The sequence below is a fragment of the Haliotis rufescens genome, unplaced genomic scaffold (genome assembly GCF_023055435.1).
Source record: "Haliotis rufescens isolate VD_foot unplaced genomic scaffold, xgHalRufe1.0.p SCAF_4, whole genome shotgun sequence".
NCBI classification, from domain to species: Eukaryota; Metazoa; Mollusca; class Gastropoda; order Lepetellida; family Haliotidae; genus Haliotis; species Haliotis rufescens.
The window spans coordinates 51718150-51736466 of NW_025964112.1; the positions used below are offsets into that span (position 1 = coordinate 51718150).

The 18317-nt window shown below is 43.2% G+C and overlaps 1 protein-coding gene across 2 annotated transcripts; it reads right to left on the minus strand.

Annotated features, from left to right (window-relative positions):
* On the minus strand, nucleotides 1–18308 carry LOC124152473 (EGF-like domain-containing protein 2). 2 transcript variants are annotated; one of them, XM_048382323.1, is made up of 11 exons: nucleotides 18268–18308; nucleotides 13790–13840; nucleotides 12539–12670; nucleotides 10759–10887; nucleotides 9305–9504; nucleotides 7770–7909; nucleotides 6748–6896; nucleotides 5246–5339; nucleotides 4274–4439; nucleotides 3037–3157; nucleotides 1–257 (listed from the first exon to the last, which is right to left on the minus strand). In XM_048382323.1, the coding sequence occupies exons 2-11, from the start codon at nucleotides 13827–13829 to the stop codon at nucleotides 40–42; spliced, it is 1389 nt and encodes a 462-aa protein (XP_048238280.1). In that variant the 5' UTR covers nucleotides 13830–13840; nucleotides 18268–18308; the 3' UTR covers nucleotides 1–39. The 2 variants fall into 2 exon arrangements, with proteins under 2 accessions (XP_048238280.1, XP_048238279.1); XM_048382322.1 differs by lacking the exon at nucleotides 18268–18308 and having other exon boundaries at nucleotides 13790–13871.
* Between the last annotated feature and the right edge of the window lie 9 nt (nucleotides 18309–18317).

The following is an 18317-nucleotide window of genomic DNA, read 5'->3' on the forward strand; positions in this document are numbered from 1 at the left end:
AAATGAAAATTATTTTTACTTCAGAAAGTATATGGATTTTTAACATCTGCCCTGGAAGGACAAATGTGACAGCTGTGTCTTAGGTGATTGGCTAAAGGGATCCTTTTGCACGTGCTGCTTGTTGCCGAACAGTGCCCGGATGGCGAGCGCCGTGCAGATGGCCAGCAGGAAGAAGATGAGTATGGACATGCCAATGATGACGCCAATAATCTCCGTGGATACGTTGCATGTGTCCGATACCGTTGTCCATGTCCTTTCTGGAATCAAATTTACATAAAAGTAGTAAGCATGATTACATATCGTAAGGGAACGCGCCTGATAACAGTTGACACATACCATGACTACCGAGCTAACTAATACTTCTACTAAGATATTATAACATGGTAAGTATTCACAGTACCATGCAACGCCCCTGTGATGCTACATACCATGGGCCGTTATTAGCAACACCTGCTTGTCGTAAATAGTGACTATATGGATCGTGTGGTCATTGAACTATATGTGGTATTGCCCATTACACCAACCACTCGATTATTTACAGGTGAAGCTTTTCAATTCCAGTCAGGAAGAAGCCTTCTGAAGACAACCTAAAAAAACATTCATGGCTGCTTTGAGGTCATCGTTGTCGTTAAAGCGCTTTCCAGGAAAGTGTCCTTTCAGTTTAGGAAACAAATGGAAATAACTTGGTGCCAGGTCTGGCGAATATGGAGGGTGAGGAAGCTCTTCGAACCCACGTTGTCGCACAGCAGCCTTTGCAAATCGAGGGGTGTGAGAAGAGGCATTGTCATGAAGTATTACAACTCCAGCAGTCAGTATTTCCCACCGCCTTTCTTTGTTAGAATTTACGATGAAGTAAATCAGCATAGTAGGCACCGGTAATCGTCTTTTGACTTTCAAAGTAATCAACAAGGATCACACCCTTTGCATCCTAGAATACAGTGACAATAACTTTCTTTACTGATCTTGAATTTCTTTGGTTCCGTTGAAGTAGAATGATTCCAATCCATGGATTGACGTTTTCACTCGGGATCATAGTGGTAGACCCATGTTTCATCATCCGTTACTAATCTACTTTTTGAATTTGACAAAATACTTTTTTATTTCAATTAGCTCTAAATATTCTCTTTCCTTGAGATCAGAATTTAGAAACTTTGGCACCCAAACGAGCAGATATTTTATTCATCTGTAAATGTTGATCAATAATAGTTTCAGTGGTTCCATGGCTTAGATCTGTGTCTTCCTCAAGTTAAGCAATGGTAATACGTCTATCTGACAGTAAAAGTTTATTCACTGATGGAAGTTGAGGAACGTCACCAAGGCTTGTTCTCCCAGCCTTAAACATAGCTGCCCAACGTTTAATAGTGGAATATTTTAGGCACTTACTCCCATAAACTTGTGCGGTCATGAATTTCTTGGGGAGTATTTTTCTCTAAAGTAAAAAACTTGATCACTCCTCAGTACTCGTTCTTTTCCATTTCTGTGCCCATTTGGACCCCTATCACGTTCAACTGGCTGTCACTAATCTACAAACGACCTCAACAGACCAAATACACTTGCACCGAACTACCCCAACAGTGTACTTCATTGACTAGTACACTTTGTTATGGGCCATAGTTGAAAGCTAGTCAGGCTTAGAATTTTTTGCCGAGCCCTCGTATTCGCCGTACTGACCCGTATCATGCTATCATGACTGGAGGGGGCACGGGTGGCCTAGTCGTCTAAGGCGCCGCGATTCGCTGTGCAGAGTTGCGTCCCTTGGGCACGCCAGAAACCTATGATTGTGGGTTCGAATCCCGGTTCGCCCCAATGATATTTCTAGGTTTGTCAGCACCATACCCGTGCTCGTGGGTTTCACCAAAGTGGTAAACGTCTGAGGCCAGCATCACTTCTGGCTTTCCTCCCACATTAAGCTGACACGCCGTGATATGACTGGAATACTGTTAAAAGCGGCGTTAAACCCAACTCACTCACTATCATGACTGGACCATGACAAAGACTGCTTACACCATTTATACGCACAACACTAAGAGCATTCATCACTGATACATCACCACTACAGAATGCACTGGCACGTATCGTGCATGACTGCACAGCATATTCCGAGTGAGTGAGTGAGTTTGGTTTAACGCCGCTTTGAACACTATCACGGCGTGTCAGCTTGTTATGGGAAGATAACCGGAAGTGATGAAGCCAATCGACGTTTAACACATTGGTAAAACCCAAAAGCACCTGTATGTGCTGACGAACTAATTGCAAAAAAACTAATAAGGACGAACCGGGATTCATAACCCATGATCATAGGTTTCTGACACACCTAAGGGGCGTAACTCTACACATTAAATTGCGAATAGACAATTTGGCCACCTCATTCGTTTCACGAATACAGAGTGAGTGTAGTTTTATGCCGCTTTTAGCAATATTTCAGCAATATCAAGACGGGACACCAAAAACGGGTTTCACACATTGTACCCATGTGGGGAATCGAACCTGGGCCTTCGACGGGACGAGCGAACGATTTAACCACAAGGCTACCCAACCGCCCATGAATACAGATGGTGCATTGAAGCATACATACATTAGGTGAGGTGAGGTGAAATGTGGTTTAACGTCGCGTCCAAGATTATTGCACTTATATAGCGACGTGCATGTACGTGTGTGTGTTTGTGTGGCTGCTTGTACTAGTCCAGACTGATGCCGATATATAGTGCTAGCTCACTGAGATACCATGCTGCAGTTTAACATGAATACCCCACTCAGACACAGTATACTGACTCCGAGCCGACCAGTCCTTGTTTTAGCCCCTTAATGCCGAGCGCCAGACAGGGTAAGAACAAGTACCATTTTTTAAGGTCTTTTGGTATGACGCGGCCGGGGATCGAACCCGGACCTTCCGCTCGCCGGGCGGACGCTCTACCACTAGACCACGGAGGCGGTCCATACATACATTACTTTCACCGTGGCTACATACGGCAATCATACGCATCACGTGACACACATAGCACGATGCACGTATAACTACGGGATAGGTATACGCACCACCGTTTGCGGGCAGAGGGTCTCTGATGGTCAGCACTCGGCCGAGAACCTTCTCCTGATCAACGTTCCTCCTCCTCCGCCGACCAAGTCCAGTCCCTGCGCCAGTCAGGTCACAACCCAGCTGCTTGGGAAAATACGAATTCTAGAGAAACCACAACCGAAGCTACATCCCATCATGTCAGTTTAGTAGAAGCTTGAGTTTTGATTGGTTCGCCAGTGGTTTTCGAAAACCTGTTGGTATTGTTTAAATACTCCGCGTTCTCGTGTTTATTGCACTTACATAGCAACGAGCTAGCACACGTGTGTGTGTGTGCGTGTGTGTAGGGGGGTCGGGGCCGCTGATTGTACTAGTCCGCTTTAATGCCGTTTTTGCACATTACCATGCCGTAGTTTATCATAAATACCCCACTCCGACACAGTGTACTGACACCGAACCTTTGTTTTATCCCCTTAAAGCCGAGTGCCAGGCAGGGTAACAAGTACTAACTTTTAACGTCTTTGGGTATGACGCGGACGGGGATCGAACCCCTGACCTTCCGCTCTTCAGGCAGAAACTCTATCCACTAAACTTCGGATGAGGTCTTAGTTTGGTGTACTGTGGCTTTTTACTTTGAATGCATGGACTTTAATGAGGGACTCCACGACCGTAAGTCCTTTTGAAGTCTAGACGTTGCAATAGCAACATCGTCTCTGTATAATTAGACCCCTTCTTTTAGCCATACATTCTAAGTGTAAATTTCATGAGCCAGGATATGCTTGGGGTTTTAAAACAAGAGGGGAGAGGCGTGGGCAAGTAAGGCCGAGGTTCTCTTGTCGGGGGCCTCCCGTTCCAAGCATATCAGAGGAGTGTTTTGTCTTGTTGAGAAACCTACATTATACCTAACAAATGTTATATTTGGGATAACACTTTCTTAGAAAAGTACAGATTACCGTTTTTTATGGCTTGAAATCATATCGACCAAATATGTCAAAATAAATCTAATGACCAAAGAAAGTGATTTATAGACAAAGAAAATATCGAGCAACATATTTATTTACTTTGTCTGCCCTCTCCATCAACCGAGCAATACGTTTGTTTGTTGTTTAACGCCGCACTCAGCAATATTCCAGCAACATGCCTGTGAATAATCGAGTCGGACAAGACAATCCAGTGATTGATATCATGAGCATCGATCTATTCAACTAGGATACGATGACATGCATCTAGCCTGGTCTTGCGAGTTGCATTTATATTTACCGGAACACAGTTGGCTGCTGCCTCGCACATCTTTATTCGGCATCGAATGAGCAGATTGTCTCCCTTGCTGAACTTGAAGGCGTCAAACATGAAGGTGACGCTGCCGGTGGTGGAGTTGGTCGTCATCGGTTGCAGCGTCACCGACGCGAGGGCGGGGACATGACAACTAGGACATAAAAAATGAGGTCACGGATCCACTACATATTAATCAGTACACTTGTTCATTTAATTAAAACAAAATCGTTCCATAAAAAAATCATCAAATTATTTGGTATCAGGTTTTAAAAAAACCCCACATGCCTCGCTGGATATGGTGTATGTGCTAAAAAATATTACGTTAAAATAACAAATGGCTGGGCTTCTCCTTTCAGAGAAAGTCTTTTCAATGGCTTTAAACGGTACCCGAAAAAACAATTTGTTTCTAACGATCATCCACACAACATATCACGATATTGACGATCGGGTAGCCTAGTGGTTAAAGCGTTTGCTCGTCACGCCGAAGACCCGGGTTCGATTCCCGACATGGGTAAGATGTGTGAAGCCCATTTCTGGTGTCCCCCCGCCGTGATATTGCTGGAATATTGCTAAAAGCGGCGTAAAACCGTACTCTCACTCACTCTCACGATATTGAAATAAAGAATTAAAAAGTATACACTTGAAAATTGGATTGGACCGAAACATTACAAACGATATCAAATCGTTACTAAGCTGAAAACAATCACCGAAACATGGCAAACGTGAGTGAGTGCAATGAGTTCGGATTTACGCCGCTTTTAACAATATTCCAGGAATATCACGGCGGGGGACACGGCAAACTCGAGGTCAAAAACACATTTATGATACCCGTAGTAAAAACCATCGAATAATCATTTCTTGTTGCATGTTGTAGCTACCATGCTACTTGAAAATGGTCTGTTTAACACGTACGATAGTGTAAAACTAAAGTGCTGCATTAACCGCGGGCCCCTGTACCTGTTTTCAATGAAGTTGGCGGACCTGTAGTCGACGTTGTTGTCGAGCAGGTTGTTCGTCGCTGAACATTCCTCTAAACGGAAAGCTTGATATTCTGTCAACAGTTTGAAAACAAAGCTATGATGAATTATTGGCAATAGTGTCCATGCTCCCCTGTTCAGGTTATTGGGGAATCATCATTTCGAAATCCTGGTTATCTGCCGTAATATGTATGCTGTCATAAACAGACATAGTCATAAACAGGATAGGACAGTGGGTTTTTATCGTACTAACAAAAACAATTTTGTTCGATTTTGTTAAACCATTTGTCTTGGAGGATAGGATATTAAGTAACCTCCTTTGTGTGCAGCTGCTTAAAACTTAATTATTCTATCAAGCAAAATATTTACTCAATTTTCTGTCAATAAATCTCACGCCGAATACTCCATCGCCAATACGTTCCCTAATCACGCGTGAATACATACGGCAGCTTTGTGGCGAAGTTGCTATTTTTAACCAACGAATCAAGCTATGACCTGGTTCCAGTGAGAGGGAAACCACAAAGTGTATCGACCAATGAGAGCTCAATTTATATCGGTAATATTTCTTGTGAAACACGTGCCACATCCTGCTGTCATCTCCTGTAGGGTTCGCACAAGTCAATGCACGGAATACGGATCATTTGCCTTCCGTGAGTTACACACGGCCTCATGTCATCAGCTTATTAAGAACAGACACACGCCACTAAACCGCCTAACGGCCGTATGTATTCTAAGTTGGTGGAAGGAGGTAATGTTTACACTTCCGTGAAATACTGACGGTGCGAATTCTTGTGTTCCACGGTTTGTCCCCCCTACGTGTCATGTACACATTTCTATACAAAATTACATGATAGTTTCTTAAAGAACTTCATCCGTCATGGGTCTTAAAATAAACAAAATTCAGATTTTGTTGGGTACAGGGTATTCATGGTCAAGTACCGTATTGATGTTTCATACACTTTTCTGGATTTCGAGTTATTATGCAATTCATCATTCTCATTTGGAGTCAAACGGACTGTATAATAGTCCAGTTTCCACCCTCGTCCGAACAAGGCTGGAATTATTGAGTCATTGTTTGGCTGGACTAACGAGTCTATGCATAGTCTAATCAAAATCGCGTAACAAATCGACATCCGGTTGATAAAAATGCCGGGCAGATTTCGGTCGATTGCAGGATTTGCAAAGCATGTCTACCGCCAACTCGGCGTCAACAGTTATTTTAAAAATATTTTCAAGATTTTAATCAAGGTCAAGATTTGGTGGACTTTGCGAACTAAGACCCGTTTTGTTGCAATATAGATCTTGATTATCGATCAGATCGTCCTGACGCCCAGAAATTCCAACCTGGTTCGGTAAGGGTGGAAACTGGACTTTTACAGTCAATTAACTCCCTTGCCTCGGGAGGATGAGTATTATATGTCTTAACCAATTTCACGAGTCAAAGCCGTGGTCAATGGATTATCATCAGTGATTTCATCATACTTTGACTGCCTGCTTCTGCCAGGGCTACTTCAACAGTGACGTCATCTCCCAAACTAAGGTCGCCGTTGATGACGTTGCCGTCGAGTGTCATGTCGAAATTGATGTCGCTGTCGAGGGGAACATTACCCAAGCCTTTGTCGCGGAGGCCCCTGAAATGAACAACAAACAACAACATGAATTAAATGAAACTTTGTCCATGATTACGTCTGTGTTTGATCCGACTCCATCTCTAAAAGATGTGAGCGAGTTTGGTTTTATGGATAATAATCAGAGCGAGTCTGAGAACACACTACCAGCAGATGTTGATATGAGTAAAGAGTAGCCATGCCCCAAACTGAGTTGCCTCCCTTACATCACTGACCCACAAATGTACTCTTCGAAATAAGCAGAGACGATATATATATATATATATATATATATATATATATATATATATATATATATATATTATCTACAGACATTATGTTATATTTTTTTTAATACCGATTTTACTGCACATTAATATAGGTGGCCGAGTTGAACTCAAATTTGTAGTCGTCACTTAAAATAATCCCTAAATCAAGCCTGCAATTTTTTGCCTACTAAATTTGAAATAAATGCAACATTTTTGTCCTTTCTTCTCGTCATCTTTTATAGTCAATTAACGCCCTTGCCTCGGGAAGATGGCACTTGTAGAACATTAAGGCTAGATATTAATCGACAACAGCGACAAGAAGTCTTCAAGAACAATATATTGTTTCTTGTCTGGTACAAAACAAAACAATTAATTTTGACATCTGCCATTAAAGAAAGCGCATGGTCTTTTTCACCCCCGTCTTCAGGGTCCACAAAAATATGGACGTGATCTAAATTATTAAAAGATTGGGGGATATACAATGCCAGTTCTTCATATGTCCCTCTGTAAAGATGTTGCAAATTTACAATACAAAGCACAGGTCTTCACCAACTCGAGTCTTGACAGGCACCAATTCTATACCGTACATGCCCCAATGCTTGCTTTACGTGAGGTGCGACAGACTTACTGATTCAGCATGCCGATGGTGACTGTCGATGTCTGTTTGGTGAGGATGTTGTCACCGCAGACTGCCGTCACCAGCTCGTCACGGCGTGTCACCTGGTCACTGTTGTACAGGATCACCACCTTCCGCGTGTAGGTGTCTTGCTGCAATAACAGACACAGTTTCGAGAATAGTCACTTATCCTTGAGATTCAGTGACAGAATGGGGCCGGTTGGGTAGCCTAGTGGTTCAAGCTTTCGCTCGTCACGCCGAAGACCCGGGTTCGGTTCCCGACATGTGTACAATGTGTGAAGCCCATTTCTGGTGTCCCCCGCCGTGATATTGCTGGAATATTGCTAAAAGCGGCGTAAAACCATACTCACTCAGTCAGTCCATGGCAGAATGGGCCCCACATAACCTGCGCTTGTCTCCCTGTGGTGAAGATACGTCACAGTACCATACGCTTGTCTCCCAGTGTGGCTCAATAGGTTCCCTTTACCCATACTTGACTCTTCGGGGCAGGTTGGGTCCCCAGTACCCCGTGTTTCTCTCCCCGTGTATAGACATACAGTAAACTACGGTTATAACGAACTCAAAGGGACCTCTAACTTTAGTTTGTTATAACAGTATTTCGTTATAAGCATATAAACAGCATAACTAAAGCAAATAGTGGGGACAAAAAATCAGTTCGTTATATCCGTCAGTTCGTTATAAGCGTGTTCGTTATAAACGTACTTTACTGTACTATAAGATTTCAACCAATTAATTTCCCTTATGTCGAGCAATATTCCAGCAGCTCCAGCCTTTGGTATTTACATTTCACAACTTTTGAGATACAATCGAGTTTGCTCTTTCAACCAAGAAAGTCATACGACTCTTCCTCAGTTGTTTGATGAAGGTTGCAGCATTCAAGGACTCACTAAAGCTTTCAAAAAGTTTTATGGTAGACATGTAGAGGACATTTCCAAATTTGACGCATCAGTGACAAAAATGATGCCCGATGCAGTTCCCTGTTTTGACATGTACAATATGCTCCCGTGTTTTGCCTTTGCATGTGTTTGTGACGAGTGCCATCGGCGGGGCAGGATATGCTTACCTTTATCATTACTATTTGATAGTGATTCATAAACACATGCTCATGATATAGTCGGAATTGCACAATATTTGATATGAATATTGAAAGGGTTTTTGTCGCTATTATCTAATACATAATAAATGTAATCGCAATAACTTTATTAAAAATCCAGTGGGGAATACAGGTGGCCTTGTCGTCTAAGCGCCACAACTCGCTAAACAGAGTTGCGTCCCTTAGGCATGCCAGGACACGATGATTGAATCCTAGAATCCTAGATAAACCCGGATTATGTTTCCAGGTTTGTCAGTACCATTCCCGTGCACGTGGGTTTCACATATGTGGAAAACGCCTTAAAATGAGCCTCTTGTCACGTCGGGCTTTCCCCAACATCAATCTGCTCCGCCGTGGTATAACTGAAATACTGTTCAAAGCGGCGTGAAACACAACTCACTCACTCACTCATACATCCAGTGTCGCGGCCTACCAGCTGATTGTAGTCGGCATCAGAACAACTACTTTCGGTGTGATCCAGGGTGATGGTGTAGGGGTCATCTGGTGAGGCCTGGGTGAATTCACAGTTAACGTCACCTTGACGTCCCTCGATGAATATAGCACCGTTGACGAAGTTGCCCTCGGGGACGATGGAGAGGGTCATATTGGTGCCACCGCTGCAGTCTAACAAGTCTAGACAAGGGGATAACCAAAACATAATAACATGTATACTGAAGAGTAAGTATATTGTCGGCAGTACAGGTTTTATGAAATCATTAATAACGTCACTTTCATGTTTGGTTTTATATCAAGGTTTTATCTTTATTCATTAAAGCGGCATTAAGACAAAATCTCATATACACTAAAAAGACGAAGTTTGGTATTACGAATATTTGGTGGGACATGTTTTTGAAGTGAAGACTGAGCAGACAATTTTATTTAAAATATCCCCCAATATATAGTTAATTATAGTATGTTTATCGTAAAAGTATGGGGGATATGATTTACCAGCGTTGCTGCATCTTCGTGTTTCTTGGGTAAGTGTATCACATCTCCAATCTATTATGATACATACTCTGGACCCATTCGCCGCCATAGTTTTGGAAGAGACTTTCATCGCGCCTATTTCCCAACTGATCACATAATTTCTCTCGCTCGTGAGAGTAATTTGGTTAGCCTGCTAATTTGAGCGCCGTGCTTTAAGACTTGTTTGTTTGTTGTTTAACGCCGCACTCAGCACAATTCCGGCTATATGACGGCGGTCTGTAAATAACGAGTCTGGACCAGACAATCCAGTGATTAACATCATGAGCACCGATCCACGCAATTGGGATACGATGACATGCATCAACCAAGTCAGCGAGTCTGACCGCCCGATCCCGTTAGTCGCCTCTTACAACAAGCATAGTCGCCTTTAACGGCAAGCATGGGTTGCTGAAGACCTATTCTAACCCGGATCTTCACGGGTGTCGTGCTGTTAGAATCGGGATAAAAAGCGAAGCTATTGCAACGAGTGGGATATAATTAAGATGTTATACCCTGGATTATTGTGGATGACGCTGCATCAGGGTACTGTTATTGATCATTATAACTAGCAAGGGCGTGTATGGCCTAGTGGCCCAAGGCGCCGCAAATTGCTGACTTAAGTTGCGCCCCTTTTCCGTGTCAGGATAGGTATGACGTAAGTTCGAATCCCAAATATACAAGATTATTATCCTAGGTGTGTCAGCACCAAGCCGCGTTCGTGGGTTTCACAAAAGTGGTGAGTATCTACGACCTTCGTCACTTTGCCCCAACACCAGCCTGACGCGTCCACATACAAGTGGAGCACTCTTGACAGCGGCGAGGTAGCTAAGTCGCCCGTTATGACTATGTACAACGTTTAACTCTGTCAGGGATCGGTGTGATCATAGGAGAGTTACCTCCCTTATCAGCGCTGACACTTACAACGTGGAATTTCACACTGATCGCCGGTGAAGTCTTCGGTGCAGTGACAGTTGGAGTTGGTTCCGTCTCCGGTACACGTGCCGGCGTTCTGGCAGCTCGTGTTGGTACAAGGAGTCTGGTCTAGGTTCGCTAGAGGTGGTAAATTGCATTTAACGTACTTTGCAGTCATTTGAACGTTTACATCCATATAATATACGTTATATAGTTTGTTTATTTGTTTCTTGTTTAACGCCTGACTCAGCAATATTCTAGCTGTATGAAGGCGATCTCTTAATTGTCGAGTCTGGAAGAGACAATCCAGTGAATGACATCATGATTGAGATATCATGACACGCATCAACCATATCAGAGAGACTGACCACAGATCCCGTTAGTAGCCTATTACGACAAGCATTGGTTGCTGAAGACCAATTCTAACCCGGATCTTCACGGGTCACATCCTGATTGAGATGCCATGACATGCATCAACCACATCAGCGAGCCTGACAACCGATCCCGTTAGATGCCTATTACGACAAGCATGGGTTGTCGCAAAACATTCTAACCAGGATCTTCACGGTGGTCAATATGGTGTCGGCGTCCATTATGCAAAATAAAGTTGTTTTCGTTCCAAAAAAGTAAGTATTAAAATGTGTAAAGACATATCTAACTTCCAGCGAATGCACGTATGTGTCACCTTTTCATTACTTTACCAGTGATAAGACACAAAAGTGTACTACATCAATTCATTTACTCAAAGGCAAAAGTTTTGACTTGGCTATTTTACACTTACAAAAGAGTGAGTGAGTGAGTTGGGTTTAACGCCGCTTTTAACAGTATTACAGTCATATCACGGCGTGTCAGCTTAATGTGGGAGGAAAGCCCGAAGTGATGCAGGTCTCAGACATTTACCACTTCGGTGAAACCCACGAGCACGGGTATGGTGCTGACAAACCTAGAAACATAACTGGGGCGAACCGGGATTCGAACCCACAATCATAGGTTTCTGGCGTGCCCAAGGGACGCAACTCTGCACAGTTTAGGTGGAGGTCGTAGGGCTAAGAGGCTTTCGTGAAACGGCACCCGATCTGTTACTAATCGAACATGTCTGTAACTTATCCTCCAACAACTCCGGCTTATCCTTCCTCAGATATGGAATGCCATTACTCTAGAGTGTTCAACGTTTGGTGAGTGAGTGAGTACGGTTTTTGCGCCTCTTTTAGCAAAATCACGGCGAGGGACAACTAAAATGGGCTTCACACATTGTAACCATGTGGGCAATCGAAATCGGGTCTTCAGTGTGACGAGCGAACGCTATACCTACAAGGCTACCCCACCGCCCCCTTAACGTTTAGTGCCCTCATTGAAGCTTCCATCAATGCACAAGGGCAACACACTCACCTCTGAACCCCGCTCGAGTAACATAAGCTTCCGCGCTCTTCTTATGGACTGTTTGTTGCTCGTTGCAATACCTTAAGGACACTCTCCTCTTCCATTTAAAATAATTCCATCCATGGCAGAAACTAACCGATTAATTTTGTTCATAAAAAAATTGCCTTTGAGTATAGTACAAAACCCTAGTACAACTTTGAGTGAGTGAGTATGGTTTTACGCCGCTTTTAGCAATATTCCAACAATATCACAGCGGGGGACACCAGAAATGTGCTTCACACATTGTACCCATGTCGAGAATCGAATCCGGGTCTTCGGCGTGACGAGCGAACGCTTTAACCACTAGGCTACCCGACCGCCCCCAGTACAACTTTGAAGTGATAATGACGTGGTTGTCGTCGTGACTTACCCATGACGATGCTGCAGTCTCTGCCTGTGTGGGTTGTGGCGTTGTCACAGATACATTGCCCTATGGCCATGTTACAAACAGAGCTGGCTTGACACAGGGTCGGATCACGTCCACAGTCAAACACAGCGCCACCTGCATCATAACGCTGCATATCAATTGAAGCATCGTGTGAAGCTATTTCCTTAATGCTTCGGTTCAGAACTGATTAATAATTGGTAAGGATATTAGCGATAAATGAAAACGCTTTACAGCCTTAATCCGGAGGACGCCGTTCCTACTCAAGTCGTTGGAGTTAACTATTCACGGGTACGGAGTTATGTCCCTTTGTATGTATTTAGACCAAGCTCCTTCCCAATACGTGACACCTTTGTTACACTCTCGGTAACATGGCTGCCGTCAGTGTGGGCGCGGCCGTTATAAGAATCTTGAAATTTGCCCTCTAACCCCAAATGTAGTCACGTTTATATTTTTGTTTATGTCTCTGGGAATGCTATTAAGTGAATTTTGAAAAGGTTTACGACTGACCAGATTTCCCGGATGAATTTACCTATCTGTTTGTATAATCAGATAGGTTCGAAATTTAAGACTAACGGAAAACTTCCCCCTTACATTCTTACTATCAATTACATGATAATAGAAATGAAATAGAAATTCAAATTGACAAACACAGAAAATTGTTTAGAAAGGTTAAGAGTATTCGGCGTCACTTGTTTGTAAACATAACGGTCAGTTAGTTGCGAGTTCAACTCCAAGCATGGTTGTGGCCAGCTATCACAGTGTACAAAGATCTCCGCGAATGGGCTACCGCTGTGAGATAGCAGCATTTTGAACAGCCTTTCAAAGGATGTACAGCGGTGGAGGTCGATTATCTGCACCTTTTCTCCCAATACCGATTGTTAGATATCTCCCACTTTTGGGTGCCGTCGTTCGGCCATTGCGTTCATCTGCGCTGTCCAGCTACATCATTGGGGAACAACTCAAATGACACTTCCCTCTCAAAGATAACGTCGTCCCATTTACGACGTCATCAAGTTGGGAGCGCATGTTCGAATCTCCAGAAATAACGTCATGATAGAACAATGTTTTATCGTGCAATAAACCACACCGTTCTTCATTGCTTTTTGCGAATCATCGCGAAGCTATCTCATATATAACTATACTAATGATCTAGCGTGATCTATCGTGACATCAAACAAATATCTACTCCCAATATATACGTGTCATGACGTAGAAAATGGCCACGAGACTTACCTGTAGCAACTACCGTAGCTAGGATTGCGAAAAACAGCATCACGGATGATTCTGAAACAATAGGACTGAGAATGATTCCTACACTCACTGACTAATAATGTTATGTGCCTCACATGCAGGCTGCAGGTGTTGTATGTAAATCTCGTGTCACTGGCACCGCACGGGCTCATTCAGGACACGTACAGAGTTACTCACGGCGTTAAACAAATGGCGGCCATGTATACCATTCACACCCACTGGCCCGCACGTGTGTCTGATTTTGTGAGGGAAGGTTGTGTGTGTTTGAGTTTCACGCTGGACTATTGTGAGTGAGTGAGTGAGTATGGTTTTTCGCCGCAATGACATCAGACATGGGTTTCACACTCTTTAACCAGGAATAGCAACCATACCATTGCATATTTACTTAAATCACAACAATAATGGCACGATTAACTCAGTCAGGAAACGAGAAAGTGAGTGAGTGAGTGAATTAGTATGTTTTCGCCCCTTTAAGCCCCTATTATGCGAGATTTTTCTCGGGTCAACAATGTCGAAGTCTTGCCTTGGCTGAGTGGTCGGTTGGGTAGCCTAGTGGTTAAAGCGTACGCTCGTCACGCCGAAGACCCGGCTTCGATTAGCTACATGGGTACAATGTCTGAAACCCATTTCTGGTATCCCCCGCCGTGATATTGCTGGAATAAAGGGGCGTTAAACAATACTCACTCACTCTTGCCTTTTCAATCTCGATCACCTGACGTGTGACCACCAATCGAGCACCTGCAAACTTGCATCCTGGTAGCAAACAGTAGTTAATGCAGACACTATGGGAGGATTGACTAAGTATTCAAGTCCACGTCGTCAGGAGTCTGACTTCCCCTGATCGACGTAGAGCGAGGGCGTCATGGGATGCCCATGGATCACCTTTCCAACGTTGTGCCTCTAGATTCCTTATTTGCACTGCCTGCGACCCGACATCTTGTAATGTTGCTGCTAGTTGATTGCTGTATAAAATACATATGCCATCGTTGAAATGTCCTATCTCTTCATTTCGTGAACGCAACGTCTTCCTTGGTAGAGTTTCGTTTGCCCATCATGGTAGTATTAGATTAATAGGGACCAATTCTAACCAAGAATCCCCAGAGAAGTGCGTGTCTCAGTTAAGGGTTTACAGACCATTACGTTGATAAATCGTTTGTTAATAAAAGTTTCAATTAAGAGATCAACTTTCTATGTTTATAGGGCAATGCATCCTGTAGACTTGACAGTGTTACATTGAATTTGGAACCAAACGCGCAGCAGTGGAAATCCATATCGCCAGATTTAAAATATTGCATCGTATTGTCCTGATGACTTCCGGGTTAACGAATAAGGGTACGGAGAAATTTCCCTTTCTATATACATAGACACCTCTTGACACAGGGGCTGTATTTTTGTTGCACTTTATTTCGCGCGTCCGTATCGTTGCTGCCCGCCGTCTTGTTGCTAGAATATTACTAAAATCGGTAGAAAATACGAATCATTCACTGTATCATTAAAATACCATGGATTTATGCTGAGTGAGGCACCATCCACTTAATGCAGTGTGGAGTGTGAAAAATTTAGTCCAGACATTACTGGCAAAAAATATGCTTTTCGCAGGAGAAGCTGGACATCTTGAAAAAGCTGGATGTTATGACCCCCCTACACACGCCCCTGACACCACTTCTTTCAGAAGAATAAATGATCAGTCCCGTGTTGTTGTTTTTTGTTTCCATCCATCCACTTCAGCCCAAGATTGTCAGCGCTTGTCGATATTCGCTATCTCCATCACCACAGTCAATAGATCTGGACCAGAGAGGGTGCAACACCTGGCCAGGTGGCTCGGTCATACAGGTCGTGTCAAACTGCGCAGATGATGTGCTGTCATTGCAGATCAATTTTCCGTAGTCTTGGCACGCATTTTGTGACTGTAGCAAAGACTTATCCAGCAAAAGAATGAAGTTAATGTACACCCACAATAACAAAATTGGGTGTTCTTCAGGTTCTTTTGAGTAGAACATTATTCAATTATGCGTCTGGTTTAGAACATCTTCCCGAGGCAAGGGCGTTAACTGACTACAAAAGTCTTTTTATAGTCATTTAACGCCCTTGCTTTGGGAAGATGGGTTTAGAGCAGCCAGTCAGGCCCTGTACTTATAGAAGCACATTGAACACCCCTTTGTAAACCCTCCTATCTGCATTCACGATGTACGAGTATGCTCTTAGTTTATCATGTTGAATTTCAGTCTCGCCAGGTCAGCGTGCGTCAAGCTTGAAATACATTGTCCAGTCATTGACATCTTCAACAAGTACCTTCTTAAATGTAAATGATGACTTCAACCATGACTTTGCCCAATAAATTCTGATTGGTCAATAGGAGTTTCAAATCACAGTAACCACCTCTGAGTAAAACAGCTTATTTGATCATCGCATCGCCGTGGAAGCTAATAAACACTTGAAAATTGGATTTGACACCAAAAGTACAAACGTTATCAAAACGTTACGAGGCTGAAAACAGTCGACGTAACACTGCAAACATATCAAGGTTTGTTACGTTCTCTGAACGACCCGACCGCCTCCGTGGTCTAGTGGTAGAGCGTCCGCCCGGAGAGCGGAAGGTCCGGGGTTCGATCCCCGACCGCGTCATACCAAAAGACATTAAAAGATGGTACTTGTTGTTACCCTGTCTGGCGCTCGGCATTAAGGGGCTAAAACAAGGACTGGTCGGCTCGGAGTCAGTATACTGTGTCTGAGTGGGGTATTCATGTTAAACTGCGGCATGGTATCTCAGTGAGCTAGCACTTTAAATCGGCATCAGTCCGGACTAGTACAAGCAGCCACACAAACACCAACACGTACATGCACGTCGCTATATAAGTGCAATAATCTTGGACGCGACGTTAAACCCCATTTCACCTCACCTCACCTCTCTCAACGACCCTGAACGAGTGAAGTCTAAGGTAAGGTGAAATTGGGCTTGGCGTCGCGTTCAAGATTATTGCACTTATATAACGGCTTCCATGCACGAGCGTCAGGCAGGATAACAACAAGTACCATCTTTTAACGTCTTTTTGTATGACGCGGCCGGGGTTCGAACCCCAACCTTCGGCTCTCCGCTCTACAACTAGACAACGGAGGCGATTTTCTACATTAAAAGTGTATTGTATTGTGATAAACCATCCACGGAGTATCTACCGGTGATTCTCATCCAATGTTTGTTTCCAACAGTATATGGTGTATAAGCGGTTTATTCAATACCAACAGAATATCATCGTCAATATTCCACGGCCCTGCATACACTACGTTCACCAATCACGGCAACGTGGTGTTTAAAACCCCGTGAAGAACCCGTTGAGAGAATACCAGTTTGCAGAAATTCTGCAAAAATATACGATAACCAGTTCGCATGTTGCATTATCGAAAAGTAATGTTTGTTTGTTTGTTGTTTAACGCCGCACTCAGCAATATTCCAGCTATATGACGGCGATCTGTAAATAATCGAGTCTGGACCAGACAATCCAGTGACTGACATCATGAGCATCGATCTACGCAATTGGGATACAATGACATGTATCAACCAAGTCAGCGAACCTGACCACTCGATAAATCTTACGACAAGCATAGTCGCCTTTTATGGCAAGCATTGGTTTCTGAAGACCTATTCTACCCCGGATCTTCAAGGGTCCCGTAAAGTAAAGTAATGACGACTATAAATAACACCAATTATTAACACGTGGAATAAGATGAAATATTAGGACAGTTCGGTTTAATTATCCATAAAACACATATAAAAACATTTCCAATGGTTTGAACTGATACAAACTCACCCTGGTGTAGGTACTGACTTGGGTGTATATAAGCAATAACACGGTATTATATGCCTCATGGGAGCGAAACATTCACCTCGTATTAAACAATATCTAATTCGTATTATCTTTTGATGTTAATATGCTGATTATTTTTTGATGCTGCACTCAGCAATATTCCAGCTATATGACGGCGGTCTGTAAATTGGACCAGACAATCCAGTGATTGACATCATGAGCATCGATCTACTAAATTGAGATACGATGACATGCATCAACCAAGTCAGCCAGCCTGACCACCCAATCCCGTTAGTCGCTCTTACGACAAGCATAGTCGACTTTTATTGCAAGCATGAGTTGCTGAAGGCGTATTCTAACAAGGATCTTCACAGGTTGTATATCTTTCGAAGATAGCGTATAGTGAAACACCGTTATTTCAGAAGTCCCGTTTGATAATGGATGAGGACGTATGTGACTCGATAATCTAGTCGATTTCACCCGGACAGCCACCGTCCGGATAAACGGGGTTTGACCAAAAAGGCTCGTTAAAACTAAACTAAACTAAACTATTATAATGGTAAAAGAAACCTGTTTTGATACTAAACTAAAATAAACTGTTTATGTTCACTCTATAAATTTATACCAAATAATTAAACTGCCTCTACATCTACTTACATGATTGATATCTGCAGTCTGCTCTGTAATGTGATGTTCTGTTTGCATCT